At 62.8% G+C, this 24581-nt stretch overlaps 1 protein-coding gene across 5 annotated transcripts in view; it reads right to left on the bottom strand.

The window, feature by feature from the left end:
- Nucleotides 1-1931: 1931 nt before the first annotated feature.
- FGFR1 (fibroblast growth factor receptor 1) overlaps nucleotides 1932-24581 on the bottom strand; it is a 30769-nt gene continuing 8119 nt past the window's right edge. Inside the window, exons 3-18 of one of the 5 annotated variants that reach the window (XM_075074649.1) lie at nucleotides 15375-15638; nucleotides 14530-14613; nucleotides 13850-14025; nucleotides 11754-11877; nucleotides 10812-11002; nucleotides 9129-9273; nucleotides 7364-7566; nucleotides 6639-6784; nucleotides 6343-6464; nucleotides 6107-6217; nucleotides 5775-5965; nucleotides 5516-5638; nucleotides 5293-5363; nucleotides 4666-4803; nucleotides 3971-4076; nucleotides 1932-3855 (exon numbers count right to left, since the gene is read on the bottom strand). In XM_075074649.1, coding sequence (XP_074930750.1) covers nucleotides 3679-3855; nucleotides 3971-4076; nucleotides 4666-4803; nucleotides 5293-5363; nucleotides 5516-5638; nucleotides 5775-5965; nucleotides 6107-6217; nucleotides 6343-6464; nucleotides 6639-6784; nucleotides 7364-7566; nucleotides 9129-9273; nucleotides 10812-11002; nucleotides 11754-11877; nucleotides 13850-14025; nucleotides 14530-14613; nucleotides 15375-15638 — 2372 coding nt within the window. In that variant the 3' untranslated portion in view covers nucleotides 1932-3678. The remainder of the gene's footprint in view (nucleotides 3856-3970; nucleotides 4077-4665; nucleotides 4804-5292; nucleotides 5364-5515; nucleotides 5639-5774; nucleotides 5966-6106; nucleotides 6218-6342; nucleotides 6465-6638; nucleotides 6785-7363; nucleotides 7567-9128; nucleotides 9274-10811; nucleotides 11003-11753; nucleotides 11878-13849; nucleotides 14026-14529; nucleotides 14614-15374; nucleotides 15639-24581) is intronic. The other 4 variants (XM_075074650.1, XM_075074651.1, XM_075074652.1 and 1 more) reach the window with 4 other exon arrangements.

Raw genomic sequence — 24581 nt, 5'->3', positions numbered from 1 at the left:
GCTTTAAAAGGAGAGAAAGAGGAAGGCGAGGAGTGGAAGAGACAAAGGATGCTGTGAGAGCCAAACATGCTGCCATGGGCCAAGTGCTCGGCAGCCACCAATGCCCCTGGCCACCCGCTCAGGGGCTCCCGCGAGCAGTGACTCCAGATCCCCCATTGCTTTGGGGTCATTTCCCAAGGGACCCCGTGCCACCCACCTCCAAAGTTCAGTTGCAGCGTGAAGGGCTGGGGGCCAGGCAGCCCCCCCAGCAGGGACCCGGCAGCGCTGGGCGATGGGGGCGGACTCGGTCCCGCAGGTCCCCGTGCAGCCCTGAGCGGGGCTTGCCAGGGCGCCCGGCACAGGGGTTGCAGGATGAGCTCCTGCAGCCTTGCCCCAGGCTTGCTGCTGCCCTCGGGGCTGATGGCTCGGGGTCCTGCTCCGTGCGGGGTCGGTGGCGGGGGGGGCCACCCGTGTGTTGCCTCTGCAAGTGAAGGGTGCTGATGCCAGCTTTGGGGTGTCTTCATCTCCTGGAGTTGCCCACGTGAAGAGGATGCCATACCGGGAAGAGCAGAGGAGCCAGAGCTCCCTGCTCTGGGGCCAGCGCCCAGGCAGCACCATCCCTGCAGACCTCCAGGGCTTCGGCTCGATGAAACGCTTTGTGGAGGGACCGTCCTTCCCCAGGGCACGGGGGGTGCAAATCGGGCACCTGGCTGTGCGTGCCCATCCCTTCCCCAGCCCTGCAGCGTGCATTAGCAGTGCTGCTGCAGTCGCTCTGCTTATTATCATATTTAATTGCCCTCCTGGTAACCCCAGGAAATGAGCAGAAGATTGTGATAGCAGCAGTTTCTGATGATGTAAACACGAGCTCCATCTCTCCCCGCGGCTTTGCCAAGTCGGTCCCAGGGAGAGCGGTGATTTATGGAGCCCCCCCAGCCCCACTCCCCCTGCTCCTGGCTGCCTGGGCTGCAAGTTTAATCTAGGACTGTGAATTCAACATAAATCACTTGATTAAAAGCTCTACTTAATTTAGGGGGGGGAGGGGGGGGGCAGAGCGCAGCTGATCGATTTAATTTACACAGGGAAATAGCAACAAGCAGATGCTTTTAAAAGGGCCGGTGAGGCTGGTGATCCTCAGCCGTTTCGTCTTAACCATTTAATTGCTTGGTAAAAGGGCTGGCAGCCTCTCACCACCCCCAGGTGAGCCACCACCTGGCACCCCTGCCTGGACCCCTCCTTGCCTGAGCAGCTCAGGGGGCTGTGGGGTGCAGGATGACCCCCTGATGCCCTGATTGAGCATCTTCGGCAGCATCTTTAACCGCCCTGGGCTTCTCAGGCAATGAAACGCCTTTCCCAGGGCCAGGGGTTTCTGGAGGCAGCAGGTCAAGTTTAAATGCAAACAGGCTGGGGCTGGCACCGGCCCCAGCCTGGGAGGAGAAAAAAAAAGACAGGAAAAGTGGAGAGAGGGAACCAGAGCTGCCAGCGGTTACGTCAGGAGGGGAGGGCTGCCCAGCCAGACCCGCAGCGCCCCAGCCCTGCTGGATTGCGGGGCCCCGGGGCTGCCTCATCCCGAGCCCGCAGGGATGGCAGCACCTTCTGCAGGGTCCTCGTGTGGGGACCGGTGGGACCCGGTACCTCGTCCCCGGGAAGGGACCTGCCAAGCAACACTTTCTGACACCATCACAGCCACGCATGCCTAGTTTTGGTTGCAAAAAGGAGGCGAATGGGTTTTGGTTGTTGGATGGAGGCATATTTTGACAGGGAATTTTGAAGCCATGGAAAATGGAGCTCCCACAAAACCAGCTGCCATTCCTCGTTACTCTCTGAACGTCACCTTCCCACACCTGTCCCCTGGATGAGCTTTAGTGTCTGGACCCCTTAGAGCCCCTTCCCCATCACCCACCAGCCCAGACCATCTCCCACCGCCCCTCCAGGGATGGGGCCACAGCTGTAAATCTCGGTTAAAGTCTTTAATAATTACAAGAATTCCAGATTCATTACAGAAGAGTTTACAACAAATAATATTTCTCCATACAAAGGCAAAATAAACTTTTCAAGTAATAGCGTCCTGGCTCTGGAGTCTCAACACCAGTGATGGGGAGGGATGGGGGCAAGCGTGGCCCCTTCCCCGGCGAGGGGCTGCCCCCAGCCAGGGAAATGCCCCGTCCTCCCCAGCACAGCAAACCGGCACCGGCTCCGCAGAGCAGAGCTCGGGCAGCCAGGCACCGCGACCGCCTGCGGGACAGAGACCGACGGGCACGGACGGGCAGAGCCGGGGGGGCACGGCCGAGGACGCTCCCCCGGGCGCCGGTAAGGCACTGGCGGGCATCGCCCGGGGAGCGGGGGCTGCGCAGGGTGTGCGTCCCCCAGCCGGGGCGCAGTGGGGCTGGGAGCGCGCACCGAGTCAGGCTGGAGGCATTGGTGCCACGCGGCACCGCTCCGGTGTCCCGGTGCTTCTGGGGGCTGGCGTGGGACTGGCGTGACCCCCAGGCCCCCCGCTCCTTCCCAAGGGAGCCAACTGCCGGGGCAGGGGCTGCAGCCCCCTCCCCAGGGCACCGTCCCGACCCCTCACTGGCACTGCCTAAAACGCAGGGCACGCCCGCGCCCCGGCACCCCACGCACCAATATGGTGCCGCAGGCGCTGGGCAGGCGGTGCCCGGCCCCGCCAGAGCCCGGGGGGTGCGGGGGGACGCGGGGGCCAGGAAAAGGCCAGGCACACAATGACAACGTATTCCCAAAAGGCATCGACACATTATTATTATTATTGTTTAATACAACCCCATATAAAACTGAAGCAGCAGCAGCAATTCTTATTGAGGGACCTAAACTGAAATAGGTTTAGAACATAATTTAAAAAAATAAAAACAGCAAAAGTAGCAAAATATATGAACTTTTTTTTTATAGCAACTGATATCTACCAGCCACTAGTACCTTACTACCAAACTGGTATATCTCTGGTAACAACCCTTTTAAAAAGACATGTAAATATATATTCATATTTATACATTTTTTTAGCTATGTACACAGGACTTTTGTTTTTAGCACTGGTGTATTTGGCTGCCTCTGTTATCAGTGCTGAGCAATGTATACGCTGCGTCTCCCACTTCCAAGGTACCAGGGGTTTGGTCAGCAAAGCCCGCCGGTGCTGGCACTGCTGAGCTGCGGGACCAGCCCCAGAGCACCTCGGGCAGCGCGCGCCGTGCCGGCAGGACTCCCGCGCCGGCCAGGCTTCTGGCACGCCGACGCTCCCCGGCTCGCGTGGCCGCAGAAACCTGGCGCCGGTCTCGGCTCTGCGAGTTCTCCAAGGCGCAGATAAGCCCAGCTCTCCATGCCCTGATGGGACGTGCCATCCCGGGAAAGGTGGCTGGCTCCCCGGCTGGGCGCTGCCCACGGGGGAGGATTTCGGCTTAACCAAGTGGAAATATTGAAGCACAGACTTCATGGAAAAGAGGTTTTTAAAAAAAGAAAAGGAAACACCAAAAAAAAACCACCAGAACAAAACCTTTGGGCTGCAGAGAGCTCACAACTAAGGCGGCAGGAGAAGCTGGCATGAGAGGTGGGTGGTTTTGGTTACGTGAGATGCTACGGTTGGGTCTCTGAACCCTATCTGCGATAGCTCAGCACGACCGGGCTGCGCAGGCAGCGTCCGGGCAGCCCGCGGGCGCGGGCACGGCGTGGCAGTCCCCGCCGGCAGTGCCACCCTCAGTGTCGCTTCAGTCCGCCGTTGGTGTGCTGAGGGGGGAACTTGGGAAGGCACGGCTCGTCTGGAAGAGGGTCGTGAGAAAAAACAGAGTCCTCTCCCGAGGAGCAGGTGGAGCTGCGGGTGTCTGGGAAGCCGGGAGAATACTGATCCAGCGGCATGGAGAGGTCCAGGTACTCCTGGCAGGGACAAACCCCGAGGACGGGCTCAGGAAGGGACCGGGCATCCCTGTGGGAGCACCCACCCCAGGCAGGGTGGGTGCAGGGGGTGGCTCATGGGTGCCACCTCTCCTACCTGGTTGGAGGTCATGGCCACGATCCTATCCAGGTCTTCCACCAGCTGCTTGAAGGTGGGTCTCTGGGAGGGGACGGCGTGCCAGCAATCCCGCATCATCATGTACCTGGGTGGGCAGAGGGGAGCCGAGGGCTGAGCCCAGACTGGAGCAAGCGGCTGGGGCTGGGGACCCCCACCCACGGGAGCAGAGCAACGCCCAGGGATGGCCACCGGCACTCGGGCTGGGACCCCTGGCCAGCAAAGGCGCTGCTCGGGGGATTCAGGGTTAATCCCCTGCATGGAAGGAAGGGAACTCCCTGCCCACCCTCCTGGCCATGGGTGCTGGGAGTGACACGGGGCTGTTTTGGGAGGAGGATGTATGGGAGCTAAGCTAGTCCCTGCTCTGGGGTCATCCCGGGATTCACTCCTGCGAGAAATAACAAAGGGAGATGATTATTGCAAACAGATTGAGCTGATGTTTCTGCAGGGCTGGGAACTGCTGGGAGAGTAACTCTGAACATCTGCCTGTCCCCCTCCCCGTGCACCTGCCTGTGCCCTGGGCTGGGCGGCCGCACCCGGGGGCTCCTGACCCCACGCCGCCGCTGCAGCCCCAGCTCCGGGGGCGCAGGGTTGGGACGCAGTGCCGGTCCCCAGCCGGGCGGGGAGTGTTGGGGTGCCAGCATCCCCCTCCTTCCCCAGCCCAGCGCTGCACTCACAGCTCGTTGGTGCAGTTGCTGGGCTTGTCCATCCTGTGACCTTCCTTCAGCAGCTTGAAGAGCTCCTCGACCGGCACGCCGGGGTAGGGCGAGCCACCCAGCGTGAAGATCTCCCACAGCAGCACGCCAAAGGACCACCTGCCGGGGGCAAACACAGGGCAGATGCTGGGGCACCCGGCTCTGTGGAGCTGACCCCCCCACTTCAAAGCTTCGGGTACAGTTAGAAGTTTGCTTGGAGGGACAAGCACTAACAGCTTTGATCTGCTCTGCAAGACAAACGAGTCCCAGCACCAAATATAATTTGGATTCAACATATTTTGTCTACTGATGCTGATTATATTTTCATTACATTAAGACAAATCACATCTGGAGCACCTCGCCACGGTGCATATTGCGTTCAGGAGCGGGCGGTGCTGCACGAGATGCAGCAGGGTGGGACAGGACCTCAGCACGACGCTGTGAGATGCAGGCAGCAAGAAGGGCCACGTCCCCCAGCTTACAGCAGAGCGCCCAGCAGACAAGCGAGGGTTCCCCTGTGCTGGCAGTTTTGGCTCCCCATCTCCCCCCGACCCAGCCCATCGCTTGCGAAGCCGGGCAGGGAGCAGGCGTCCCGCGGCTGCTACTCACACGTCGCTCTGATGAGTGTATATTCGGTCGAAGAGAGCCTCTGGGGCCATCCACTTCACTGGCAGGCGACCCTGGGACACAAGAAAGCCCCACGTTGGCTCCGTGCTGCCAGGGAGCGGGTGGATCTGGGGTGGGGGGCAGCCCTGCATGCCTGTAGCATCCCGAGCACAGAGAGCACTGCTGCACTCACCCACCCCAGCGAAGCCCCTTGCCCACCACTCACGTTTGTTGTCTTCTTGTAGTAATCTATGTGGTGGATGTCACGGGCTAGACCGAAGTCAGCAATCTTCATCACGTTGTCCTCAGTCACCAAGACGTTCCTGGCCGCCAGGTCCCTGTGGATGCACTGACCGAGCGCGGGGCCGTCAGTTGGTCCCCGAAGGCCCCGGAGGGATCCCCACGATGGAACGGGCTGTGAGGGAAGGCTGCATCCTCCCCAAGCCCAGCCACCATCCCACCACAGCCCCCCAGGAGCCCCTCACCTTCTTGGAGGCCAGGTACTCCATGCCCCGGGCCACCTGGTAGGCGCAGGAGACCAGGTCCTTGAAGGAGAGCTGCTCCTCGGGGACGCGGGTGGGGTTGTAGCAGTACTCCATGCCGGGGGGCCGCCGGGCTTGCAGGTACTCTCGCAGGTTGCCCTTGCTCGCATACTCCACGATCACATAGAGGGGTCCTGCAGGGATGGCGGGATGAGTGGCTGGACCATGGAGGGGGCTCCTGTCCCCGCGGGTGCAGGGTCAGCCCTTTCCCAGCACGTGGAGGCAGCCGGAGGGGCGGCAGAGAGGACGCCCCCTCCCCACTCGTGCGCCCTCACCGTCCTGCGTGCAGGCTCCCAGCAGGTTGATGATGTTCTTGTGCTTGCCGATCATCTTCATCATCTCCATCTCGGAGATGAGGTCAGACAAGTCCTTCTCCGTGGCGTCGGCTAAAGTGGCGGAGAAGGCAGTGGTTGGGGAGGGGGCAAGGCTGGGTCCCCCTGCATTTCACACACCTGGCCCCAGCCAGGGCTGTGGCATCATGCCGGGACCCCCCGTTTTCACCACCACTTACACTTGAGCATCTTCACTGCCACCTTGGTCACACGGTTTGGCTTGTCCTTGTCAAGGCCGATGGCTTCTGCCAGCACCACCTGCCCGAAGCACCCTTCTCCCAGGGGCTTGCCCAGGATCAGCCTGGCGGGAGGAGAGACCCTGACGCAGGGGCCAGCAGCCGCGGGGGGATGCAGGTCGGTTGCCGGTGCTGGCAGACAGCATCGGCGGTGCCGCCATCCTCACCCAGCTCCCACCCAGGCTGCTCCGGCAGCTCGTCCCCGGGGCAGAGCTCACCCAGCAGCAACGAGACCTCACCTGTCCCGGGGCAGCTCCCAGCGCGGGTCCTCTGGGAGCTCGTACTCGGAGACGCCAGCCAGCATGGGGGTGCCGCTGGAGGAGAGCCGCGAGGGCCGGACCAGCATCACGCCCGAGTTCATGGAGGAGCTGGAGTCGGCCGACACCTGCGGGAGGGGCCGTGGGTTACCTTCACGCAGCGCCGGGTGCCGCCGCTGGCTGCTCCCGCTGGGAGGAAGATGCTGACCGGGAGCCTTCGCGCCCCAACCTGCAGCCCCCTTCCCTTGCTGCCCCCAGCGCTGCCTGCGGGCGTGGGGCCCCGTCGGTCCTTCCACGTTGGACCCGGACTAAATAATTTTTAAATTAATTTCCAGCATGCAAATAACCCAATATACAGCCTGGGAGTCCTCCTGCCTCCTCAGTGTGCAAGATACACTCTTCTGCTTGAATATTAAATTGCTGTAAATCCTTCCAGTCCTCCTCATCACCCTCGCTGATCCCCGCTGAGCGGGGGACGAGGTGTTGTGCAGCCCCCCCACTTGCTGTGCTGCCGGTCCAGGGCAGAGCCCCTTGACGGTCCCCACCCCGCGCCACGGATGGGCACAACGCTGGAGAGGGCAGCACGTGCAGCAGGGTGAGATGGCCCCGGATCTCCCCCCATAAAGCCTCACCCAGAAAACTCCCCCCAGAAAGGGCAGGTCTCCCAGGAGGGGCAGTAGGTGCAATCAAACCCCCTCTCTACTTTCTGTTACCTGTCTGCGCAGGGGGATGCTCTTGGCCAGCTTGTGCACGGCCAGCTGGCTGTTGAAGTCCGTCTTCTTGGTGGTGCTCTTCATCTTGTAGATGATGACGGTCACCACCATGCAGGAGATGAGGAAGGCCCCAGTGCAGTAAATGATGATCTCCAGGTAGAGGGGGGACGTCATCATGGCCGGGGTGTCTTCAATAGCTGGGTCGGTGTGAAGAGGGTGTTAGCACCCGCGAGCCCACTCGGGCCAAGGAGCAGAGCGGTGTTGCAGGGGGACCCCCCGGCTCCTCCCCGTGCTCGATGGAGACATGCTCTGCATCGCCAGAGGTCTCAGTGCAGCGTGCGGGACAGGGATTAGGGGGGCTGCTCACCCACCCCAGCGGGGAAGGTGCGTGCGTACCCCCGGGGCTCCTCACCCCTGCAGCCAGGCAATGCCTCTGCCGCATCCGCAGGCACGTGCCTGGGGCGGGATGGGGCCCAGGGCTGGGAAGGTGTGAAGTTGGGGGGGACAGTGCCCGTGTCCCCTCAGCTGGGGCCGTGCGGGACAGCAGCGGTGGCTGCACCGAGGCGGTGGAGCTCTCCCATCAGGGCCTGCTCTGGGGATGCTCTCCTGCATCGCCCCCCAGGCACGGGGCATCGCCGACACCCCCAGGGACGGGTCCCCTTCCCAGCTGCTGTGCTCTGCCCACACTCAGAGCTGCAAGTCCCTCAGGGTCTGGGGGTTACTCTGAGCACGGTGGGACAGAGACAGCCATCCAGCAGTGCCCGGGGCTGTGGGAACCCAGGAGTTACGATAACAACTGGGAGAGCTTGGAGCAGAGCAGCCAGAAGCACCTCCAGTGGCAGCGATTTCCCATGGGACCCCCAGGCTGGTGGGGAGGAGGGTCCCATCCCCACCGTGCCGTGGGGCAGACCCCGCCTTGGTGGCCGCTGGTGGCAGAGGAGGTGTCAACGCTGTGAGCAGCTCAGAGCAGCTGCAGCCACATGGCTCGGTCCAGCGCGGCTGCAAACCATGGTGAATCTGGCAGGGTGGGAGCTGCCATTGCATCCCCCCAGTAGCCCCCTGACCTGACCCCCCCAAAGAACAGAGCCTCAGAGAGAAGTGTAAGGAGGAGTTGAAGCTTTCTGTCCCACCTCCGAGCATACCCAGCTGACAAAGCAGCAGCTGATAACGGGGAAAGTTTTTGGCTGGAAAGCAACAACCATGCAGCACCCCAAAAACTTTCCTGGCTGCTGTTATCAGGCTTTGGTCCGTGCCACATTGATGCCCGAGGAGCAGCATCAATGGGGACAGGGGCAGCTGTCCCCGGCAGCGCAGCAGAAGCGACACACAGTCCCAGCACGGGTCCTGTGCCGCAGGGCAAGGCCAGCTCCCCAGGCAGGCAGGCAGCGCTGCCAGCACCCCCCAAACCCCGCTGCCGCCTGGGCACTCCGTGCCCCCCTGCGTGGGCAGTGCTGGCCTCGCCCCGGGACACGGGACCGTCCTGCTCCAGCGGAGCAGCCCCTGGTTAAGTTCCCCTGGGTATGCATTGCCTGGGCCAGGGAGAGAGCGGGGGGGCAGACCCCAATTGGGGGCGGGAAGGGGGGCACACAGCGGCGGGACGTGTGCCCTGTGTTGCTCCGGCTGCAGAGAGCAGCCCTGCAGCTCTCCTGCTGCACGCTAACCAGCACCGGGTGGGCAGGGGCCGGGAAGCGCTCTCTCCCGGACCACAATGCATACATTGGAAAGGAGGGAGGAAAGGGAGAGGAAGAGGAGTATATACCTTCGAGAACTGTCAACCATGCAGAGTGATGGGAGATCCCAATAGAATTACCCGCCAAACATGTATACTCCCCAGCATCCTCAAATGAGACATTCCTTAAGTGAAGGACTTCCATTTCTTTGTCTGTTGTGTTAACGCCAGCCGTCTAGAAGGAAAAATGGAAGCAGAAAACGGAGAAGCAAAAGACATGAGATCTTCTGGGAAGGAGGCCAGAGAGGAGGGAGAGCCCAGTCTCATTTGCCAGACCCCCGGGGAGCAGACAGAGACCACTGCAGACCTGCTAGAGAGACCCTCAGGATGACCACTCATCCAGGCGGACCTAAGGAGATGCTGGTTAAAAACCCTTCACCAAACTGAGTGCCCTGCCCATCGGAACATGCTGGCAATGGGCTACATGGAGAAATAAACCTCAGGCAGAGGCGGCCGGCTGACTTGTGTGACACGGGGAGGCACGAGGACGCACGAGGACCGAGACAGAAGGACGGAGACAGGAGGGAGACACAGATGGGGGGTGCAGCACCGTGTCACCCCCAGCCACGCGCAGGCGGGGTGCCCGGGCTGGCTGCGAAGGTGCGGGCTGGCCCGACGGCAGCACCTGCAGGGACCCAGGTTCGGTGGTGCCGAACCCAGCAGGCGCCCAGGCAGCCCCGGTGTCTGTGTGACGGGGTGGGAAGCGCACAGGAGAGACATCAGGGGACACACACACACACACACACACACACACACAGAGAGCACAAAACCTAGCCGGCCCCGCTGAGTATTTTTCCATGGCTTGTTGCACCAGAAACACAGCAGAAACAAGAGAGCCCAGAGTTTTGTTTTCCACCGCCGGGGACTGACGGTCCGAGGAAACACCCCGCCGGGCGTTCTTCCGATTACCTTTTGCCAGAGGTCTGGTGACAGTGAGCCACGCAGACTGGTTGGCCTCGCCAATATAATTGGAAACCTTACAAACATACTCCCCGCTCTCCGCCTCTGTCACATTATACAGGGTCAGCACCTCCGCATCAGAGCTATTAATCCCCGAGTGCTGGAACAGACCAACAACATGGAGTCACATTGACGCGGTCAGAAACGGCAGCGCCCGGAGCATCAGCACCGGCTCCGCTGGCGCAGGGGGCTCCTGCCCCCCGGTACCCGCTGCCGGGCGGGAGGGATGGCACGGTGCACGGGGGGGTCACAGGAGGCACGGGTGGTCAGGGGGCTGTAATCCTGCTCCGCTGCAACCCGGCCAGAGGCATGGCTGGGGACGGCCACATACCCCGGGGGTCGGGGGCACGGCTGGGGATGCCCGCAGGCCCCGGGGGTTTGCACAGCAGTCTGTCTGCTCGCTGCGAGCGGGATCGCTGGTGCATGGGGCAAACTGCTCTCGCTGGGACAGATCAGGGGCTCAGCTGCCCACCTCCAGCACCGTGCTTGCTCCCCAGCTTAGCCCACCCAGCCCTCCCTGTCCACCTCTCGCCCCGTGCTCCCCCAGGGCACCCCGGTGTGGAGCAGGGCAGGCTGGTGATGGCTCTGGGGCTCCAGCTGCCTCGAGGTGGTCCCCAGCCGCAGGCGGCTCCTCTCGCCCATCAAGCATCGCGGCTGCCATCCCACACGGCTGCCACTGCCCCCTGCTCCTGCCCCCCGGGATGGGCGAGCCTGCGGGGACGTGGGCTGGGGCAGCCCGGCGTGCGGCTTTACCTTCAGGATCTGCACGTAGGGCAGGTTGTCAGGGCCAATCTTGCTGCCATTCACCTCGATGTGCTTCAGCCACTGGATGTGGGGCTGGGGGTCGCTGTACACCTTGCAGACAAACTCCACGTTGCTGCCCAGGGCCACCGTCTTGTTGGCAGGCAGCCCTGCCTGCAGGATGGGCCGGTGCGGGGACCGCTCTGCAGGACCCGGGGAGACAGGGCACCTTAAGACGGGGCTCGGGGTGCTCGGCCATGGGGAAGCACCGGCCTTGTGCAGGGATGCTCCTTGCAGCCCCCCCATGCATGAGGACCCCCGGCTGGGGTGAGCACCGATGCACCTGGCAGAGCCGCGGTGTCCCCTCCCCCAGTGGGGCGAGAGCAGCCAGGAGGGGCTGGGGACAGGGACAGGTGAAATCCCAGTGCGGGGACGGGGACCTCAGTACCTACTGGGGGGTCAGAGGTCAAACAAACCTAACGAGGGCCCCGGCCCTTAACAAAGCGGCTGCCACTGTGGTGAGTCAGCATTAACAAACCCCTTTGTTCACCTCGCTGACTGTTCCCTTCAGTTTGCTCAGTGTAATCAAATTAAATCACATTTTTAATGGTTCATTTACTGGCATTTAGAGCAGCTCCACATGTGGAACTGTTCAGACCAGCCTTCCCAGCTGGGAATTATGGCTAATAAGGCGATTAGAAAAAGTTTCTGTCTGGTCTATGAAATTATTTTCACCACAATTAAAAATCCCCAGAATGGGTTGAGGTGGACCTTCCGCCTCGCCTGCTCGCAGACCCACTGTGCCACGGAGGTCTGCGCTGGGGCGGGTGGCCAAGCATGTCCCGTCCCCGTGAGTGCACCCCCATCTTTGCAGGGTGCAGCACCCGTTCCTGCTCGGGGAGGGTGGGGTGGACGGGGACCGAGGGTAAGCCCTGCCAGCGCTGCACTCCTCACCCACGACATCCAGCTGGTAGGTGTGGTTGATGCTCCCGTATTTGTTCTCCACGATACACGTGTAGTTGCCCTTATCGGACGGCACCACCGAGTCCATGATGATGCTCCAGGTTGCGTAGCGGACCTGGGGGCACGGGGATGACGACAGAGCTGGTTACATGCGAAGCGCCAGTGGGCTGGAGCACACGAGCCCTCGCTCCCCTTCACGTCAGAGCTGGCTCAGCCCCCTGCCCCTGCTGTACAGGCAGGACATAAATCTCCCTTTGAGGTCACCTTTCCCCTTTCCTACAGAGGGACCGTAATTGCTCCCAGCTGTCCCAGGACAGCCTCGCCACGGAGCCAACTGCGCCAAGAAGCAGATGTTGTGAGCCGAACGTGATGGGCTCGCCCGGCGCGCAGGGACACCCCTCTCCAGCGGCCCCAGCATGTGGAGGGAACAGACCGGCATTGTTTCCCCGCTGCCACAGCCCGGGAAGAGCTGCTTCCCCCGGCTGGCCCTGGGGCTTGGACCCGTGCTGCTCCCCACGGCCAGCCCCGCCGGCAAAAGGGCACCGTGCCGGTCGGGGTGCAGCCTGGGTGTTTTACACTGTGCGCCCAGAACACCTCCGTGGGCGCTGCTGACCAGGCACGTTTCCTCTGGGATGGGCCTCGGGCTGAGCTGGGCTGTGAGAGCCCCCCAGGTCCCTGCCAGCCATGGGGCACAAGGACGGCTTTCCTATACCCAGCCCCAGCTGCTGCTGGCTCTGGCTGCGGCTCCTCCTGGCAAGACCTTCCCAAGCCCTGCTCCCTGCCAGCGCAGGCTGCATTCCTCCCTCCCAGCTGGAAACTGGTTATTTCCACAGTTCCACATTACAGCCCCATTAGCTATCCAGGGCACCACGCTGGCACTGCCCGGGGAGCCGTGGCGCTGCCAGCAGCCCCTCTCCCCCCAGCCCGTGAGCCTGCGTCCCTCCCCGGGATGTGCTACAGGGAGCCGCGAGCTGTGACGTGGCCGCATTCCTGCGGCGCGTCCCTGGCACCTGGCTGGAGCCCGCGGCACGCAGGGCCACGGCTGGATCCCATTTGTGCATCGAGCGCAGGACTCAGTGGCAAGCGAGCACCCAAAGCCGCAGCCCCGCGGCACCCAGCGGGCTGGCTCTCGGGGTCCCACCCCAGGAGATGCCTGCTGAGGGGCACAAGCCCAGGACAGGCTGAAGCCCCGCTCCAGAAAACAGAGAGATGATAAAAGGGGACGATAGGGTCCCCAGGGGGGTCCCTGGGCTGGAGCTGCCACCAGCACAGTAGCAGACCCAGATGCGGCCCACCCTCTCCTCAGGGGAGGGGAGAAGCTCAGGGGGTCCTGGCATGCTGGTCCCACTGCTGGGACTCTTCTGCAGCAGCAGCAACACCACTGTGAGGCTGGAGCCGTGAGAAGGGGAAAGCCGAGCCCCCAGTCCCGCCCGGGGGGACCTGCAGCGGGTGCTGGGGAAGCAGCGCTGCAGCCACCTGCCCAGCTCAGGGAGCGAATGCGGCCCCTGCATGTGGGCAGGGGCCCCCTCCCCGCTGAGCCGGTACCCCTGGGCTGCTGGCACAGCTCCTGCCGACCACCGCTGGGTAATGGAGGGGCCTGTCCACCCCTGCAGCCCCAGGGCTGCCTGGCCACCCGTGGGAGCCCCTGCGCCCGCTGGGGACGCCAAGACCCCCTCTCCTTGGTGCGGGGATTAGGCGCAGACAGAAAAGGCAGGCTGGCTTCATCCTCCGCCCCCTCCCCCAGAGGTTGAGCTGGTGCAAACATGACCCAGAAGCAGGTCACTGCCGTAGGGCTATTTTGCAACAGGAATGTCAGAGGGGCCCATCTGCCCCCGCCGGGGGCTGCATGGACAGGGGGCTCGGTGCCTCTTAAGCTGCAGAGCCCCTTCTTGATCCTCCTCCTCCCCGCGCCGCCCCAGAGCAAGCCCTCCGGCCCTGGCCCCTCGAGGTGTGCAGAGCCTGCACCCGGCCAGACTGAGCCCAGAGCAGCTGCCCGCAGCACCAGCACAGGCAGGGCCAGGGGTTGCCTCCCCATCGCCTCCGCAGGGTGCTGCCCTGCACCGCCCCGGCCCCCCCGGCTCTGGTACCTTGTACCCCCCAATGCGGTGGTCGGGTTTGAACTCCTTGCCGTTCTTCAGCCAGCGCAGCGTGGGGTTGGGCGTCCCGCTCGACGGACACTTGAATTTCACCGTTTTGGCAGCAGGGACGGCATGGAGCTTCTTCTCCATCTTCTCAGGATAGGTCCAGTAGGGAGCAATGGCCTCTGGGGAGCAGAGGGAGGGGCTCAGCAAACCCACCAGGGCTTCAGCCACAGGGAGCTCCAGCATTTTGCTCCTGGTTTATTCCCCAGGATGCTCAGGGCAGGGCTGATCCGGGAAGCTGGAAAGGTGCAGGCAGCTGAGCCTGGCTCTGGCAGGGAGGAGAGCTCCCAGACACTGGGCGTTACCCGTGAGTCACAGCAGCCCTGTGGGGCCTGTTCTTTGCGAGGTGAACGCTCGGCATGCGTAACTGCAGCAGCAGTTACCCCAAAGTCGCCGTGCTGGCATGTCCCCTACCTCTGATCAGGCTGCTTTGCCCAGGTGCAAAGACCTGCCCCCCGCACCGAGCCCTCGCCACTGGTGAGTGCCCTGGGCTGGAGAGGGAGCCCCTGCCCATCCTCGCCTGCCCTTCTCCATCCCTGGATGATGCTTGTCAGTGTGCCCAGCTTCCCCTCGCACCCCCGCCAAAAGCCAGGGCAGCACCAGGGGCAAACCCATCTCACACGTACGGTTTGGCTTGGTGTTATCCGCCTCCTTCTCCTCTGAAGAGGAATCCTCTTCATCATCATCATCCTCTGCGGAAGGGAGCGCGTCTGCAAGAGAAGAAACGGCCCGACTGAACATCCATGCGTGGACCCTTCCCGAGCGGGGCCAGTCGGGGACTGGAGCGTCGTGGGCTGCTGGCGCAGGACTGTGCCCAGCGGGGCGGCCGGGGCAGGGAAGCGCTGATGGGCGGTGGGAAGGCGCGGAGGTCCCGGGTTAATGCTGCGTGTGCCCACCCGCACAGCCAGGGCTGACAGTGCCTGCCATCCCAGTGCTCACAGCCCGTGGACATCGTGGAGCAATTTGTCCCCAGAGGTGATTTCAGAGCTCTGCGCCGTGTGTCCAAGCACCGCTCCTTGCCTGGTGCCACCAACCCCTCTGCGGTGACAGCCGAGACCCTGGGGCACAGAAATGCCCCAAGGCCTCAGCAGACACCTCCCAAACTCGAGCGTTCATTCTTCTCCAGCCTCACGCTCCATCAATGCCAGTGTGGACCTCGGCTCAAGCCCAGCACATGCCCACTCCTGCTATCAGCCCCGCAGCCCCCCCGAGACCCACGGAGACAAACACACGACAGCCTCCAGCCGCTTCTACCCGCACCGCAGCAGGCGGGAAGTCACGGCACCGCGCTGGTAACTCCTCCGGGCGCCCCCAAATCGCAGGTCTGCCCTGAACTCACCGCGCAGCCGGGCAGATCCGCGCGTGCACCGTGCCGGCGAGCATGCAAAGGCGTGCGGAGGCAGCCTGCTTCTTGCTCCGCAGCCCGGCCCCGAGGCTGCCCCTTCCCTGCACGCCCAGGGCCACTACGAACCTGAGACGTTCACGGAGAAGTAGGTGGTCTCGCTTCCCGAGGGGCTGTTGGTCATGCAGGCATAGAGCCCCGAGTCCTCGGGCACCGCGTCCCTGACCTCTACCTCCTCCCCGGTAATGCGCGTCCGGTTGTTCTCGGCCAGCTGGACGCCGTCGCGCACCCAGTTGATGCTCTGGACGTCATCCCTCAGCCGGCAGCGCAGCTGGAGGAGGTCACCGGGGTGGGCCGAGTAGGACTCCACTTCGATTTTTGCTTTGGGCAGAACTGGAGGAGTTAGGAGAGAGAAGAAGAAAGAAAAAAAAAAAAAAAAGGAGAAAAGAAATAGAGACCAAAGGAAACCATGCTGCTGCTGCCGCGGCGCTGTGTTAATGAGGCAACATGCGCTGCTGGGATGCTCCTGCGGCGGCACCGAGGACCGGCCGCCCCGGCGAGCCCAGGGCAGGGGAGCCGGCAGCAGCGGCTGCAGAGCGGAGGGGAGGCAGAGGCAGAGGCTGCGAGCACCCCAAGCAGCACCAAGCACCTCACCCCCACGGTAGGACCTGCTCGGTGGCCGGGGAGTTCAAAAGCACTCACGCGCCCCTTGGTCTTTTACCGCACTGCTCAGCCCAGAGGGGCTTTGAAATGGGGGAGAAACAGGCAACTTGAAACATCCCAGGCAGTTCCAGCTGCTTGGGCAGGACCTGGCCTCTCCCAGGAGCATCCCAAATCCCTCCTCAGCTCTGCCACTGTGCAGGGGTCCCGGGATCCCCACCACCATGAGCGGGCAGCCAGCAAAGCGGGCTAGGGTCCCCATGCCTTGCCCCGGTTAGAGCGCTTCGAGGCAGGGGTGGGAAGGCCAGGGGGATGAGGGGGCTGCGCCAGGACAGCAGGCAGCTGAGAGAGGGTCTGCGAGAGTGGCGTCGCTGGGAAAGGTCAGCCCAGGGGAGCTCCAGCAAAACAGGTGCCAGCTGCGGTGCTCCCATTCGCAGCGACCCTGGGCAGGGCGAGCTGCAGCTGCTCCCCGATGCGACATTTGTGTGAGCAGCACAAAGATCCTTTCTCTCCATCCCCTGCTACGTGATCTCGCCTCTCCTGGCCCTGGTAGTGCAGACACGGCTCCATCTTCAAGCGCTGCCCTCCACCCTCCGTGGTGGTGCACGAGTGGCTTTCCCAGTCCTGGGCTTGGTGCAGACAATGGGGTTTCAAACCATCTCTTCAAATTTTGTGGCCCGAGGAAGGGTTCAGGCTGTTGCAGCCCCGCGGGTGCTGAGGCTCCCTCTGATGGGGCAGGGTGGACGCAGGGTGAGCATCATCCCAGGAATGAGCACCACGGGCTGGCACACACAGCTCCGGGTCCTGAGAGCTGCGGCAGGAGCAGCATGAAGGGGCACACGGCGCTGCTGCAGATGCTGCTTTCAGGGGCCAGAGGTGCTCAGCAGCGTCCTGGAAGGAAGCACTGCATTTCTCCTGCACCCCTGGGCCAGTGGCAGGCCAGCTTCAGCTGGGCCGAGGGCAAGAGCTGATGGTGCCGTGGGGGCATGGCCGAAGGTCTCCACGGTGCAACTGCTCCGGACCAGAGGGGTCCAGAGCGGGGCTGGAAAATCTCAACGAACCCTGCGCAGGCAGCCCAGCAGAAATGGTCTGGAAACGTTCAAACTTCAGCTGATCCGTGCATGTCTCGAGGGCTGTCCCCCCACCAAGGACCGAGGTGCTCGGTGGGCACGCAGCCCACAGGGACCATACTCTGGCCAAGGGGGCAAGAGCAAAGCCGCAGCTCTCCCTTGGGACCCACGCAGCCCCCAGCGAGGAGCGTGGCAATTTGCAAAAGGGCAGCTAATTACAAACACCCACAGCATCGGGGCACGCTGGAAGGGCTGTCTCACTGCAGAACTAGCACACCTTATCGCCCTCACCTCTTGGTGCCCGCCAAGCCGGACAAGAGCAACCTCTTCCCCCACCCACACACACCCCTGAACAGCCGCGGAGCAGCTCGTCCTGCGCCATCAGCTGCCGAAAGCCGGCACAGGGGCTCTGCCTGCACTAAACCCTCCTGGTCAAACATCGCCGCGAGCCGAGGCGGCGCAGGCAGGGAGCGCAGGCAGGCAGCGAGCAGCGCGGGGCTGGGGCCATCAGCAAGGCATCGCTCCGCCCAGGACTCACCAGCAGCTCCGCACTGCCAAAACCGAAAGCTCAGCTCTCCAGAAGCTCTCACACACCACATCGTGACCTGCACTTTGCTTTCTGGCCACTTTTCTTCTCATACCGACGAGAAGCTTCATGGGGAAAACATCTACGAGCACCTTGAGAGCTTCTCCTTTTTCTTTTGCTTTGCACTTGAAGGAAAACAGCGTGCTGGGGAAGAATTCACTTTTCTCAGCTGCTAGAAGGCCAAAAACCAGGGCTCCAGATCCATCAGCAAGAGGTTACGAAGCATTATAATGTGGAAGGTAAAGACTGGTGGGAGTCCCTTAAGTGGCGGGGGAAGGGTCTTCCTTTTGCAACCCTGATTTTCTCTCACAGCCTCGCAGGATGGGCACTTCTAGTAGCTCTGATTTGTGTTTCAAGTGATTAGTCACAGGCATCTTCCAACGCACACAATGCAGCAGTGATGTCCCGTTGCCGTCTGTCTGAACACCACGGGACTTGGTAACACAACGTCCTCCTGTCTGTCCCGATTCCCTTCTCAAACAGAGCAAGGTCAGCGAGCGATAAACAGCCATGAAAACCCAAACCAACACGAAACACAGAGCTGCAGCCACAGCCGTATCTGCCCTTATCTCGCTCCCTCCACCCCGCCGCGCTCAGGTCTGCCCCTCCTGCCGACAAACTTATTCCTTATCGGACAGAATAACCTGCAGAAGGTGGCTGGAGCCGCCGAGGACCCCACCATCCACGAACGTCGTGACGTCCCTGTCGCCTGTCCCTGTCCCCCCGCACGCCGGCACTCGAGGAGTCACGCGCAGGCTGGGGTCTGGCGTCGTCCCACGGCCGCGGTGCTGTGGGCGCTGCCGTGGGTGCTGCCGGACCCACGGGGTCCCACCACGCCGCAACTGAACCGGAGCTGGGCCAGCGCGGGATCGGTTCTAGCCAGCAAAACACCCTGTGGTCCAAGAGCTCATACAGGTCACCTCCTTGCCGAGCCAGCCCTCAGGACCCCAGGGACTCCTGCCCATCAACTCGCCCACAAAGGTCTGCAGGAAAACCTGCCCGTGTTGGCACAGGGAGGGAAGCTCCTGCCAGCCCTGTGCTCCGCAAACACCTCTCAGCTGGACCTGCAGACTGGGGAGGAGGTGGCCTCGGGGGAGAAAAGTTCTTTAGGGGGAGGGATAACTTTAAGCCACCCCAGTCTGACTCTGGGGCTCGGCGAGGCAGCGCCCCAGGCTCAGGCGGGTCCCTTCCCATGGGCACAGAATCGCGCGTGTCCCCGGGCACCCCACGCAAGCACCTCCGCTCCTTCAGGCCATGGAACTGCAGGCTTTGCTGCGCCGAGGAGCCCGGGAAGGCGGGGGTCGGGGGTCCGCCGGCGTGCGGCCACATCACCTTTCAAAGGCGGCAGCCCCCTCCCCCAGCCCCTCCGAGTCAGAGGCTGTTTTGCATTAACAGCATGACCGGGGAGGCGCGGAGGCGTCGAGCGTGATGGACGGGCGAGGGGAGGCAGAGGGCGAGGCAGGATCCTGCCCTTTGGTAACCCAAAGCACATCTCTGGCACTCGGGGATAAGGCGGAAAACACGGCATGGTGGGAACGGCCTGAAAATGAATTCACAGGCTAATGAGCATGTCCAGGTTAGCTCACCCTCCGGGCGGGAGCGGGGCTGGGCCAGTGCGCGGGCTTGGACGATGCTGCTGCGGGGCGGCCCTGGCAGGCAGACAGCACCGCGGCCGCCGCGACGGCCCTGCTGGCACCGCGGCAGCTGATGCACAGGAATCTCCTTGGAAATGCAGCCTCTCTGCAAAACCAGGCATCGCAGTGGGTGCGCCAGGAGCAACGTGGTCCCGCGCTGCCCCTGGCCTGCGAGCAGCCAGCAGCGTGAGCCGTGTAATGACGTGCCCTCCAAGTATGTTAATCAGGGTGAGCCCATTTGACCGCTGCACTCCATCAGCCTGAAACATCTCTTTCATAGGTTCTGCTTTTCTGTAACCTAAACCAAAGCACCAGGTGCAGCCCCTTTGCAGAGCCGCCAGCCTGGACGGCTGCTCCCATCGGGGCACAAGCAAGCCCCAAGCAGGCCACGTTAGCAAAAGTTTAATCAGCTGGATAAACGCTTGGCTCTCCTCCCTGGGCTGTTGCCTGCCCTCACACTGCACGGCGAGGCTCTGGATGCTCCCAGCATCGCACAAAGGTTGGTCGGCACTAGGCAAGCCCTGGCCAGGTGGGATTCCTCTCCCCAGCCTGGCTGCAGCAAAGCCAGGCTGCAGCAGCACTGGCCGGGAGCTGCACAGCTGCAGCGGTGCTTTTGGCTCCTTTTGAGCAAAACTGGGCACTGCCGAGGAGGAGAGCAAACGGAATACCAGCAGCGCCCGCTGCTCGCCTGCCTGGAGAAAGCAGCAAAACACACGTTAGATCTGGCACATCTAAACTATCTGCTGTTCCCTTTTTAACTTAACTCTTCAGGTTGGGGAGGTACACCAGCTTCCCAGTTGGGCAGAGCCCCATCCCGTCCCGGTGCAGCAAAGACAGGAGTGCTTACAGCCCGTGGGGAGCCCCGGGGTCCCGGGCGAGGCGAGGGGCAGCTCCAGCCCCAGCAGATCGCGCCTCCGCTTTCAAACGAGCCCGAAAAGTAGATGCACGCTCCAACAGCCAGAGCAGCCCGCGGTGGTTTTATTACTTTATTCCAGCTTTGAAATGGAACTGAAAGCGGAGCTGAGCCTGGTGAGAGCTGGCCAGATGGACAGTGTCACCAAGTGCATATAACTGTCACCGGCTCCCCCGAGGCTGGCCCCCGACCGGGACGGCGGCGGACAGGGACACAGGGCAGCGGCCCTGGGGAGAGGAGCAGCACGGATCAACCTTCGCCCCCGCCATTCCCCGCGCAGCCCGTGCCTCCCCAGGCCTGTGCGCACACACGGCGCAGGAGCCCGGCGCTCCCGCCGCGGGCTGGGCCGGCGATGGCGATGGCAATGGCAATAAAGCGGCCGACAAAGCGGCGCGGGGACAATGCGGGCGGGGGGCGCGGGGCCGCGGCCACCGGTTGCCCTGGAGACCCCAGCGGGGCTTTCCGAAGGTATTTCCTGAAGAAAAAGCACACACATGCCCAGCAGCCCCACTAATCCCAACAGGAAGCGCTTACCGGGACGTGGGGATTGGCTTCTTTCTTATTTAAAAAGCTCCTGGCCCTGCTGCCCCCCTCCCCATCCCGGGCTGTGTTGGGGGGACACTCCCAGCAGCATCCCTGCACCCCGGCTGCTCCCGCGGCGAGGCACATCCCTGCCTCCCCCTCCCCGGGGAAAGGCTGCAGCGGGGAGATGCCAGCAGGCAAGAATCAGGGTCTCAAGGCACCCATGGCTCTTCCTTGGGGGGCTCAGGGGCACCACCAGCTCTTCCCGACCGAGCCAGCCTGGGAGGCAGTGGGCTTCTCCCCACGCTCCTGTCCCCGGATGCTTCCTCCAGCAGGGAGAGGGGGATTTATGTACTGCTCTGGGCACTCCTGCTCTTCCTAGCCTGCACGTCAAATGAAGCAGCACTTAATTAACAGGCGTGTTGGTAGTTTGCAAAGCTGTCAGAATAAATCCACCCCTTTTCCCCTGGGACACCCCCGGCCACGCTCGGAGCTCTGCAGCAGAGAGGAGCCCTCAGGGGCAGCAGCTCGGGGCACAGACACTCACCCATCGGCTCCCCCCAGGCGTGGGACAGCTGGGGGTGCTGCCCACCCCGCGGGGCACAAACACCCCAATCCGCACACATGCCTATGGCTTTTTGCAATAACCGCTGGCTCTGCCTGGGCCCTGGCTCACTGCCGGTGCAGGCAGAGGTTGCGTTCCTCTCCCCACATCTCTCCTGAGCAGCCCCAGGCTGTTGCACGTGGCAGGGGGCTCAACAGCCAGCCAGCCCCCAGACACACGGACACCCCCTTGCACCCCCCTCATGTGGCTCTGCTCACCGTGGGGCAGCTCTGCAGCCCAGGCTCTGGCAGAGCGCTGCTGCTTTTCCCAAAGACTCATATATCCTTTTTTCCTCCTCAATTAAGGGCTGGAGCGACAGCATCCGAGTGGAAAGGCGGGAGGCGGGGAACAATGCCTGCTCGACAGGCTGGGAGGGGAAGGCCAGCAGTGTGATGCCCCAGAGGACACGGCGATGCCTGGGGGAGCTGGGGACAGAACGGCTGCAGCAATTGGGGTCTGGGGGAGAGGAAGGCTCGGAGGTGGGGGCTGCTGGCCCCCCCCCCCCAAGCTCCGGGAACAATCCTGGGCTGCTGCCATCAATAGCAAAAGTGCAGCAGGCTTCACGGCTTGGCACGGGATCTCTAAGCTGCTCGTAGGGCGCCAGCGAGGAGTCGGCTGCTCCAAACCTGGTCTCCTGGGGCAAGGAGGGGGGAGACACCGAAAGCTGCAAAAATGAGGAGGGGGGACACAAAACAGCAGGGAAATGGGGAGGGGAGGACAAAGCTGAGGGCCAGCAGTCCACCCGGGGAGCAGCGGGAACAAGCCAAGGAGCCTCGCTGTGCCACCTTCGGGGATGCCGTGGCTGGTGCCTGCATGTCCCAGGCTGGAGCTGTGCCGAATAGCCCCACACGTCTTTGCTGCCGGGGGCGGGGGGCGCCGAATACAGCCCCCGGGTTAATGTTCCTGCCAACACTGAGTTTTGGAGAGAGGAGGAGGAGGAGGCAGCAGCACAGCCCCATGCTCGCAGAGGTCCCCAGAGCTGCCTGGGCTGAGCACGCTTCCAGCCCTGGACTTTTGGCTCCTGTTGGGTCCAGAGCAAGACCCCCTGGATGAGCCGGGCACAACAAAGCCCTGCTCCCTGGAGCCGGGGCCCCCGCTGGCCCCGCAGATGGGGCCGGGGGGAGGTTAAGCCTGCAGCCAGCTGGGCGGACGGCGGCACTGGGAAATGGGGCAGCCCTCTGCTCCCCACCCCTACAGGGGCCCCGAGCCTCCAGTGGGGGACTGCAGCCCCGGGCTCCTCTACCAACCCCACCCTGCTCCAGAGGACAGATGCACCCCCCAGGAAAGTACTTGTTGCACTGGGGCAGCCACTGGGGCTCAGCGTGCCCCAAAACGAGCTGCCCAAGGCACGACTCCCCTCCCCAGGACACGGCGGTGCCTGGCTCCCCATGAAAACCTGCTCAGCTGCTTCGCACCCCCAGCACCCCCCAGGCGGGGATGAGGCAGACCCGGAGCCGTGGAAATGCCTGAACAGCAACGAGGACAATAGCAGACAAGGAAAGAGGGGAAAAAATCCCCTCGGCAATTTTCTGCAGGTTTCTATTTAACCTGAAGACAAAGAGTGGCTTTGTGAGGGAGAGCGATGGAGGTTGTGCATGGAAATTTCTTGGCTTTTCCCCTTAACTAGAGGTTTTTTTACCACCTCCAAATTTAGGTAACTATAAAATGCAGTAAGTGCCCATTAATATTTTATTTGCTGTAGATTTTTGAGTAACAGGAGCGAGCCCCTGATAAAGGCAGAGTTCCCAAGCCCCCTCCCCACGCCACGAGGAGAGGCGGGCCAGTGATTGAAAATCCTCCTCTGCAGCAAGGCAGGGGCCGCTGGCCGGGCGTGGGGGATTACTCGCTCCCTGAGAAGGGAGCTTAGCTGCCTCAGAACTGGGAGTAAACTGAAACCCCATAAACATCCAGAACAAAGTCCGGGAAAGCTGCTGCCTCCGTCACGGAGGGGACCTGAGCGCAGCCGCCGCTGCCCCCCGGCCGGCGCGGGCGATGCTTGTGAGCCGGGGGCGATGCGAGGGGAAAGGCAGCGAGCCATTTTGTCCGGGGACGTGACGCCCCACGGCGCAGGAGCTGAGCCCCCACGCACACCAATCTCCCCCGGGGCCAGATCCAGAGCCTGCCCTGGCAGGTGACCCGCAAGGTGCCGGTGGCACGGCCCCAGCTGCGGGTCCTGGCCCAGGACTGGCTCTTCCCATCCCACATGTCCTGCCGGGAACATTTTGTTCCCAGCAGCCGGCCACGGAGCCAAGGGACGGCTCTGCCCCAGCCGGGCTCCCGCTGTGGCACTAATTGGGCCGCCCTGGTGAGAACCGTGTCGGGAAACATTTCCAGAGGTTATTGTTAGCCCTGGCATGAGGCTGGCGAGGAACCAGCTCCCTCCTCTCCAACCTCTCCTCCTCCACCGCCTGCCGCTGCTCCCCAAACCCTCCAGGGGGCACAGGGCTCCTTAAGCACCCCAAAACCCACCTCTGCTCCAATCAGCCCTCACCCTGAACACCCTGACAGCTTTCCCAACGCGATAGTCGGGGCCAGGGCTGCCAGTGCTGCTCTGCCGGTGGCACAAGAGCCATCCTTACCCCAAACCCAGCCAGGAAACCTCTTCCAGGAAGAGCAATCTCCCGAGAAAAACATGTTTACCACTGTCAACCGCGTTATTTACAGAAGCGGAGAGCGAGCATGCCAATGGAAAACTCTCGGAGATCATCCCAGGAGTGATGCTCTGCCCAGGCTCCTCTCTGGCGCCCGCAGCTCCCCAGGGACCACGCACAGCTCCAAGCTATCTCATGGGATGTATCTGTGACCAGGGTACCTGCTGCTCAGACCAGAGGCACTGACCCCAGCCCACCGGCCGCAGCATCATGCCATGCTTCCAGCAGGGATCACCCAGTCGTCCCCCACCGAGGCCGGCGCGGGGACCCCCGCCGCAGCGCGGTTTTCTCGCCGGTGCCAGCTCCCGCCCTGTCCCAAGCCCTGAGCCACAAAGGGAGCTTGGCCTTGGGGACCGGGACCGCGCCGGCAGCACCAGCAATCAGCCTCTCGGGGCTTTGGAGGGAGGAAGAGGAAGGGGGAGTGAGCCTTAAAAAGAAAAGCAGTACCCCACAGACCAGACATTCTTGAGTAATTAAAACCAAAAGGCAGTAAGTCAGAAGTCTTGCGCAGTGCTGCCTGGTCTGTTTATTCTCTGCCTCACCGAGGGGAAGGCCAAGGCTTTGAAACGCTAGAGCGGTGCTTTCTGTCAGGGCCAGCTGTCTCCAGGGCCAGGTGACCCCACTCAGCCCATCCACTGCATCTTGGGGTGCCACCGGGCTCCGGAGGTTACAGGGCTGCAGCAGGAGCAGACCCCC

This window comes from Phalacrocorax aristotelis, chromosome 24 (genome assembly GCF_949628215.1).
Source record: "Phalacrocorax aristotelis chromosome 24, bGulAri2.1, whole genome shotgun sequence".
Taxonomy (NCBI): domain Eukaryota; kingdom Metazoa; phylum Chordata; class Aves; order Suliformes; family Phalacrocoracidae; genus Phalacrocorax; species Phalacrocorax aristotelis.
The sequence above is the reverse complement of the archived record's forward strand: the minus strand, read 5'-3'. Positions and strand labels throughout refer to the sequence as shown.